The following is an 8,728-nucleotide window of genomic DNA, read 5'->3' on the forward strand; positions in this document are numbered from 1 at the left end:
TTAGAAAAATAAACCAGATTACTATTATATTTTCCAAAGGAACATCAAGAATAAAAAAATTTAAGAATAGCCAAAGCATTTTTCCTAATTCCCTCAGCCATGCCTTTTGAAGCCTTCTTTCTAGGGGTAAAGTGGTAACTAAACATAGACAAACATGCTTGGCTTTTTCCGAGAAGAAACATGTTTTTTCCCCCTGGAAATGCACTTGGAAAAGGCAGGTGTCTGGATCGGGAATTCTGTCAAGGTGCAGCACAAGGGACACGATGGTTCAATACAGAAACTTTAATAGGTAAACATATCTTCTAATGTTATAGTGGGGGCGATACAAAGGGATGGTTGCCAGATGACTCCCATTCAGTATTCTTCCCCTTCTTCGGCCTCTGCTTCCACGGAATCCACACCCACCTCTTCATAATCTTTCTCCAGAGCTGCCAGGTCCTCCCGGGCCTCAGAGAACTCCCCTTCCTCCATGCCTTCCCCCACGTACCAGTGCACAAAGGCCCTCTTTGCGTACATGAGGTCAAACTTATGGTCCAGGCGGGCCCAGGCCTCGGCAATGGCGGTAGTGTTGCTCAGCATGCACACAGCCCGCTGCACCTTGGCCAGGTCACCCCCGGGGACGACGGTGGGGGGCTGGTAGTTGATGCCCACCTGCCAGAGAACGGGAAGAAAAAAAGTCTGTGAAGCTTCAGTCAAACCCAGAAATGGAGGATGCTTTCATGGAAACGGAAGACATGCAGGCGCCTTCTTCATGCCAGGCGAGGTGTCAGGTGAGCAGGCTGCTGGTTTCTAGACAAGGACAATGGGGAAAAAGAAGCCCTGGAGCCGGCCAGCCTGGCTCGGGCCCAAGCTGCCGGAAGGGCTGTGTCCCAGCACCTGAGCCATGTGAGGTGCTCAGGTAACAGGACTGTTTCTTCTAAAAAGGGATATTACCGGAATAAATGGCACTTAAAGGTAATCCTAAAAATAGAAAAAGAAGAAGAAAGAGAAAAAAAAAGAAAGAAAGAAAAAAAGGGAAGGAAGGAAGGAAGAAAGGGATACTACTTTCTATTCTTCAGATATTATTTTCCCCATAGGCTTCCACAGATGGGGATTCATTTCTGTAGCTGAAACCTCTTGCACTCGAGTCAGAGCACTATGGTTTTATCACGAGGGGAGATCATACCCCCGTCTCCCATCAAGTGAGCCAGCGTGTGCGTCACCGGATGACAGGAATGCTGTCAGAGGTCCGAAGACTGTTGCTACTGCTGCAACAGGAGATGGCCTATGTGTGTGCTAAGTAGAAGAAAGGGGGTGATGTTCAAGGGCTGGGACCAAAGGGGAGGCATTCCAGGGTAGTTTCCAAATCAGGGGACAATGTGACCAGAGATTTGGGCAGCAGTACATAGGGTCAATTAGAACCGGGCTCAGCAAACATTGTCTATAAAAGGGCAAGACAGCACATATCCGAGGCTGGGCAGGCCACACGGTCTCGGTCACAATTACTAATTCTCTCTTTGTAGCACAAAAGCAGCCACAATGACACGCCAATTAACAGGTGTGGCTGTGTTCACATAACATTTTATTTACAAAACTAGGTAGGTGGCTGGTCTGCCAACCGTGCTGACCCCTGAACCCAGAGTAGAAAGTGCTAGTTAAGGACCCAGTGCAGCGAGCCCACCAGAAGCGGTGAGTTCTGAGCCCACAGAGATGGCATGAAAAGCAAGGCAGAGAGAAGCCCATTTTCCCAGATGGAAAGCACTGATAGAGTTTAGTATTCAAGTATTGGACAAAGCTGCAAAGCGACAGCAAGTTTCCTATACTGTATCGAATGGAAGGTTGGTATGAACTACGTTGGAGGCAAACTCAGGCCAAAATTGTTGAGCTTACCAAATGAGAAATAAATATGTTGCCATTTTTTCCCAAAAATATTCATGAAAGTTTTTCTTTAAATCAAACACTGCATGGGACATTTAAATTAGGTTTAATTTCTTTTTTTTTTTAATTCTTTTTTTTTTTAAAGATTTTATTTATTTATTCATGAGAGACAGAGAGAGAGAGAGAGAGAGAGAGAGAGAGAGAATGGCAGAGGGAGAAGCAGGCTCCCAAGGAGCAGGGAGCCCGATGCGGGACTCGATCCCAGGACCCTGGGATCATGACCTGAGCCGAAGGCAGACGCTTAACCATCTGAGCCACCCAGGCGCCCGTAAATTGGGTTTAATTTCTAAATGTCTGTGGAATAAAGTGGGTTTTCGTGACAACAATGTTTATAATAATGTCCCAATTTCAAATATCCACATAAACTGTTAAAATGCTTTGAAAATTTCTACATTTCTAAATCCAAACTACATTTCCCCACACTCATTCACCACCTAAAAGAAGGAACAAAAATCGTTCCAAAAATTTCCTGTTCTGTTAAAAAAAAATTCTCACCACAGATATATAGTGTGATTCCTCAGGAAGGAAGTTCAAAAGGCACCAATGAATAAATTATCACTCTGGCTCCCTAATTTATAACCAAGGGGCTGGCTGCCAAGGAACGGGGGTATTCTCCACAAAGGGCATTCTGTGTTGGGCTGCTGCTGCTGACAGGTAAAACCACACCACATTACCCAGTCCTACCTTAAATCCAGTCGGGCACCAATCCACAAACTGGATGGTGCGCTTGGTCTTGATGGTGGCGATGGCCGCGTTGACATCTTTCGGGACCACGTCCCCCCTGTACAACATGCAGCAGGCCATGTACTTGCCGTGCCGAGGGTCACACTTGACCATCTGGTTGGCCGGCTCGAAGCAGGCATTGGTGATCTCGGCCACGGACAGCTGCTCGTGGTAGGCCTTCTCGGCAGAGATGACCGGGGCGTATGTGGCCAGGGGAAAGTGGATGCGGGGGTACGGGACCAGGTTGGTCTGGAATTCCGTCAAGTCCACGTTCAGGGCCCCATCGAATCGCAGGGAGGCCGTGATGGAGGATACGATCTGCCCGATCAGACGATTGAGGTTGGTGTACGTGGGCCGCTCGATATCCAGGTTGCGCCGACATATGTCGTAGATGGCTTCGTTGTCCACCATGAAGGCACAGTCGGAATGCTCCAGGGTCGTGTGGGTGGTCAGGATGGAGTTGTAGGGCTCCACCACGGCCGTGGACACCTGGGGGGCTGGGTAAATGGCAAATTCCAGCTTGGACTTCTTGCCGTAGTCCACCGACAGCCGCTCCATGAGCAGAGACGCGAAGCCAGAGCCGGTGCCGCCCCCAAAACTGTGGAAGATGAGGAAGCCCTGCAGCCCCGTGCACAGATCCGCCTGAAAGCAAGCACACACCGTGGGTCAGTGCCTGCAGAAGCCACACCGCCGACCTCCAACGAGCCACGGTCACTCCTCTTTTCCTCTGCAGGACGCTACGCGTTCGAATCGGCCGCAGCGCACACGCGTGACACTCAGAAGCAAAGCAAGGCAGACGTGAAGATGGGTGGACGATGGATGCACTGAAGCCACCCGTGAAGGAAGACGTGGACTCAAGATTCCGGCCTGGGGTTTGGCCAAAGTGACCTCCCGGTCCCCATCCCCGCCACCTTCCCGTCCAGGGCAGCGTCCACAGGAAGCCCTCTCGGCGCCCCCTTACCAGTTTCCGGATCCGGTCCAGGACCAGGTCGACGATCTCCTTGCCGATGGTATAATGGCCTCTGGCGTAATTATTGGCTGCGTCCTCCTTCCCGGTGATCAGCTGCTCTGGGTGGAAGAGCTGCCTGTAGGTCCCCGTGCGCACTTCATCTACAAAGAGGACGCGTGGGCCGCGGGTCTTTAAGGCCTGTTGTTAACTCACCGAGGGGGAGGGATTCGGGGACCCTCTGCATCTACCACGCACAGGCCGTGCCTTGGGGGTCGGCAGCATCGGTGTCTCACGGGAAACGTCCCTGTGTGACGTGCAGACCACAACTGCGGTCTGTGGATCTAGCAGGGGAAGTCCACTGGAGGTACAAAGTCCAATCTGACTGGTCCCCAAAGAAGGGAAAGAGCTCACACCTGCACACACACGATTATTTCTTCCCATCTGTAGCTACACACAAGGAGTGTGACTAAAAAGCCCTGACATACTAGACAGTCACCAGGTCAGCATGACCTCTGCCAGGCAGTCCCGTCAGGGCATCCCAGGTGGCCTGCGGTTCACACGCTTCAGGCTGACGTTCTGTCTTCTCCTGGGTGGGCCCTGAACGGTGCCCTCTCTTTGCAGCTCTCCCTGGCCACCACCTCAGGCTTCTCAGCTGGAGGATCCCAAGGAATGTTCTCTACTTACCTTCCGTGTCTAAGACGCAGGTCATGACTCTTGTGCACCAGCATCTCCATGTGTGCAGCGTTAAGGAGGGACCCGAGACCCGGCACCCTGAAGGTGGGGTCCACGCAACCACCTGCCTGGGTCTGAGGCGGCCACGAGTGAATCTGTTACCAGTCCCTCTTTTCTGTACATTAGGTTCTCCTAAATTAGGAGCCTCGGTGCCAAGGACACTTGAAGCACTAACCCTGTAGTTTCTCACCTAACACAGCCACAGGCGTATACTTGCACGTCCCATCCTTTCTGTGGAAGGAGTCAAGGGAGCACAGGGAGGCCCTCCCACTGTCCCAGGAAAGCCACCCAAGTGCCCCAGTACCTACCGACCACGGTGGGTTCCAGGTCCACAAATACCGCTCTGGGCACATGCTTGCCAGCCCCAGTCTCGCTGAAGAACGTGTTGAACGAGTCATCCCCACCGCCGATGGTTTTGTCACTTGGCATCTGACCATCAGGCTGAATTCCATGTTCAAGGCAGTACAGTTCCCAGCAGGCATTGCCGATCTGGACACCTGCCTGCCCCACGTGGATAGAGATGCACTCGCGCTGGGAACCAGAACATAAACATTGAGACCTCCTTGTTTTCAAGGCAATCGACACTATATAGCATGCAAAACATAACATATATAGGTATATTTCAGTGTCTAACGCTTTTACAAGTCTTTCCCAGAAGCCTCATGTGACTCTTTTGTCACTGTGAAAACTGAGGTGCTCTAACCACCCTAGCTATAAGTGCCAGACTTAGCCCCTATACAAACGTATTTGCTACTATACATGTACTGTCAATAGTAAACTTCGCATTATGGCTAGTCATAGTTATTCTCTAAATACTAGTTTTTGATGGTGTCCTGTCCAATAACAGGGTAACAGGTAATATAGACTCAGGGAAGGAAAACTGTACTAGGACCCAGTGCACCACAGCTCAGGTGTCACTGTATGTGTGTCTTCTATCTACCCATCTACATCTACCCTCTATTTTTCTCCGTCTATGTTTGTGTTCGTGGAGGCTGACCCATGTGGACTGCATTAAAAGGGCTTCCTTGCCCCTGGCTTCTGGTTGCTTTAGCCAATGGCAGGCATCAGCAGGAGACTGGGAGGTTGGAGGACAATGTGGTCAGCGTGCTCACTCCCTGCTACCCCCTGCCATACTGCCATGGGTTCCTTGAGTGTAAAGACAAGGCCACAAACTTTCAGCAGTCAGTGCTCTTCATAAAGCTACCTTCTCAACTTCTAGTAACTACTCCCTCACTTCACCTTCAAAGCTAGGAGTTAAAGGCTACCAGACATCACAAATGTTACAACACTGCTCTGTCCCTTGGTGGTTTCCTTAGACCCTGCCCATAGCTTTATAGATAGTACCTTTTTAAAGATTTCCCTCAAAGTACATATTTTGCATCATACCTTTCCTGCCAGGAACCTAACTGCAATCATTAATCATTTGTTCTGTTTTAGACACATTATCCTTACAAATACATAGAGGAAATCAAAGAAAATTCAAGATGTCCCATCTACCCTAAATCCTAATGTATATAATACACCAAGAACCTGAAGTCCTGTTTTCTATTACACAAGCATCGTCTCAAATTAGGGGCACAGAGATTCACACTATGCTGCAATCCCCCAAGAATCTACCCCAGAAGGACGCATTCAGTTCCAGAAAGAACTTCTCCGATGACAAGGAACTCACTCCTTCAGAGAATGATGTCAACACTCTGGGAAGTCTTGGAATCCACCCAATCACACCATTTGCAAATCCATATTGTTCAGTTTGGCTTACTTAAATCCAAGCAGCCTGTACTTCACAGAATGCCTGATTTGGTTTTCTACTCACTCAGTCCCACTCTGATCACTGCAAGCTCTGTACCGAGCAAATCCCTCAATTTCTTCTTTTACAAAATGGGGACTGACGTGGGATGCCTGCATGGCTCAGTCAGTTAAGTGGCTGCCTTCGGCTCAGGTCATGATCCCAGGGTGCTGGGATGGAGTCCCACATCGCTTCTCTCCCTCTCCCTCTGCTGCTGCTCACACTCTCTCTGACAAATAAATAAATAAAATCTTTAAAAAAAATGGGGACTGACATGCTAGGTGATCTGCAAGGCCACTTTCATCTGATTATGTAACCAATGAAACAAAGCAAAAGCGGTCAGGAAAATCATTCCTAGCTTTCAACAGAAAGCCATTATAAATTCATTGCCAACCTCACCTGGGTCATTAAAATCTTACATTTCTTTAGTCAGCTTTATCTCCTCTCTGAAAAATTATTTGAAACTTCCTCTGTTCTTTTCAAGCTCCAGTCCAACTGCTCTCTTCATATTTGTGGCAGATAACCTTGTTCCCTACTACCCAGAAGCTTCAACTTCCAGCCAGCAAATGTGCAGACTTTCTGCTCTCCTCATTCTTTTACAATAAAGCTATGCTTCCTGTCGACGATCTATTGTTTCTATTGATCCCCTACCCAGCAACAGTTCTCAAAGTTATCTGGAGTTCCCAGGCCACTAGAGATCCATACACCTGTTCAGGATACACGGAAATTAAAGCAATTTCAGTCAGGACTGCTGAGGTGACCAGTCCTTCTCACCATGTTCACAATTGCATCGATGGTGAATAATTAGATGGGTAAAACTGGGGTGCTTGAGCACAAATCAAGGTAGTGGCACCAAACTGTACCAGTGTTCATTAGATTCTCCACATTTATGCACTCACAGTAAAAAGACAAAAGAAAAAAAAAGGTCAATTTCATTTAAGAATGTTCATAATGAAGCAAAAATGATTACTGATTTTATAAAATCTCCAACCTCGGGGCGCCTGGGTGGCTGAGTCAGTTAAGCGACTGACTTTTTTTTTTTAAAGCAGATTTTTAAATTTTTTAAAATTTGTTTTAAAAGATTTTATTTGTCAGAGAGAGAAAAAGCATACAAGCAGGGGGAGTGGCAGGCAGAGCTGGCAGAGGGAGAAGCGGGCTCCCCACTGAGCAAGGAGCCCAATGTGGGACTCCACCCCTGAACCCTGGGATCATGACCTGAGCCAAAGGCAGCCGCTTAACCGACTGAGCCACCCAGGTGTCCCAAGCGTCTCTCTCTCTCTTCTTTAAAGATTTTATTTATTTGACAGAGACACAGCGAGAGAGAGGGAACACAAGCGGGGGAGTGGGAGAGGGAGAAGCAGGCTTCCCGAAGAGCAGGGAGCCTGATGCAGGGCTCGATCCCAGGACCCTGGGACCATGAGCTGAGCCGAAGGCAGACGCTTAACGACTGAGCCACCCAGGTGCCCCCCAAGCATCTGACTCTTTGATTCCAACTCAGGTCATGATCTCAGGGTCCTGGGATCAAGTCCTGCGTTCATCGGGGAGTCTGCTTGAGGATTTGCTCTCTCCCTCTCCCCCACCCCCAACTCGCTCACATGTCGTCTCTCTCTAAAAATAAATAAATATATCTTAAAAAGAATAAAATCTCCACCCTCAAGAACTGTGACAAAATGGAAAATATTCATGAAGTACTTGTGTACCTGCTAAAATACAGCTGTCTCGAGAAACGGCACTTGTGTTTTGAGTTGCCAACTGAACTAGCTGCTTTTGTCATGGCATGTTATTTTCCTACAAAGAGTTGACAAACTATGGCTATTCTGACTTGGATATTTGTTATTTATATTAACACGTGTTGCCTTAAAGTGAACAAATATTTTTTTAAAGTTTCTCGTTTTAAATTTCTAACATGACAAATGCCTATAGATGTAACCCACATAAACAAAAGCTTCTTGGAGTCCTGGATAATTTGTAATACTGTAGGGATGTCCTGGGACCCGGAAGTTTGAGAACCACCCTCGTCTTCAGGAACCCAACACTGTGGCTGGTCTTCTCAGAGACTGAGTCGAGGCCACCCAACAACCCAGTTGCCAGCCTGGCTCGTTAAAGGCACAATTTCTGAGAAGCCGCCTGCACCTGCCAACCCCCCACCCCCTTCACCTCAGCCACTCCCACGATGCAGGTCGCCACACACCCAGAGGACAAGCGAGAGGACGACCATCTGCTCGTCCCCGCAGCCCCGGGCCTCCCGTGCCCACCCCGGCCCCCTCTTCCAGCTGATGCCTGCCCCCCACGGAACCCTGGTCCCGGCGTCCGTCACAGTCTTGCCCCATCCTGTCGCCTCACGTGGCGGGCTTCGCCCACCCTCCCGCCTGGGCGTCCACGGAGCAAGAGTGGCCGGGTCCTGCCAATGCGGGCCAGGCCCCGGGGCCTTACCATGGTGAGCTCAGCTGCTGCCCAACGCCGCTACTTGACCTCAACTGCCGCCGCAGACACCACGCGCCCAGCTGCCGCCGCTGCACTGCGCACACTGCCAGCAATTGGCCCGCTGCTGCCCAGGCGCCTATTGGTCCTCAGTGCCTCGGGGCGGACCGAGGCCTGGAATCCCACTTCCGACTGGC

The 8,728-nt window shown here is 49.6% G+C and overlaps 1 protein-coding gene across 1 annotated transcript; it reads right to left on the minus strand.

The window, feature by feature from the left end:
• Window positions 1-267: 267 nt before the first annotated feature.
• Window positions 268-8,687, minus strand: LOC118356237 (tubulin alpha-3 chain). Its single transcript, XM_035723850.1, has 5 exons — window positions 8,544-8,687; window positions 4,630-4,852; window positions 3,602-3,750; window positions 2,602-3,282; window positions 268-651 (listed from the first exon to the last, which is right to left on the minus strand). The coding sequence occupies exons 1-5, from the start codon at window positions 8,544-8,546 to the stop codon at window positions 355-357; spliced, it is 1,353 nt and encodes a 450-aa protein (XP_035579743.1). The 5' UTR covers window positions 8,547-8,687; the 3' UTR covers window positions 268-354.
• Window positions 8,688-8,728: the final 41 nt, after the last annotated feature.

The sequence above is a fragment of the Zalophus californianus genome, chromosome 14 (assembly GCF_009762305.2).
Source record: "Zalophus californianus isolate mZalCal1 chromosome 14, mZalCal1.pri.v2, whole genome shotgun sequence".
Classification (NCBI taxonomy): Eukaryota; Metazoa; Chordata; class Mammalia; order Carnivora; family Otariidae; genus Zalophus; species Zalophus californianus.

Bases quoted from the DNA above. Each gene is read 5' to 3' on its own strand.
- LOC118356237 (XM_035723850.1), bottom strand. The intron at 3,751-4,629 runs GTAGGTACTGGG...TCCTCTTTGTAG, and splicing joins CCTGGAACCCACCGTGGTCG to ATGAAGTGCGCACGGGGACC. The intron at 652-2,601 runs GTAGGACTGGGT...GTTCTCTGGCAG, and splicing joins GGTGCCCGACTGGATTTAAG to GTGGGCATCAACTACCAGCC.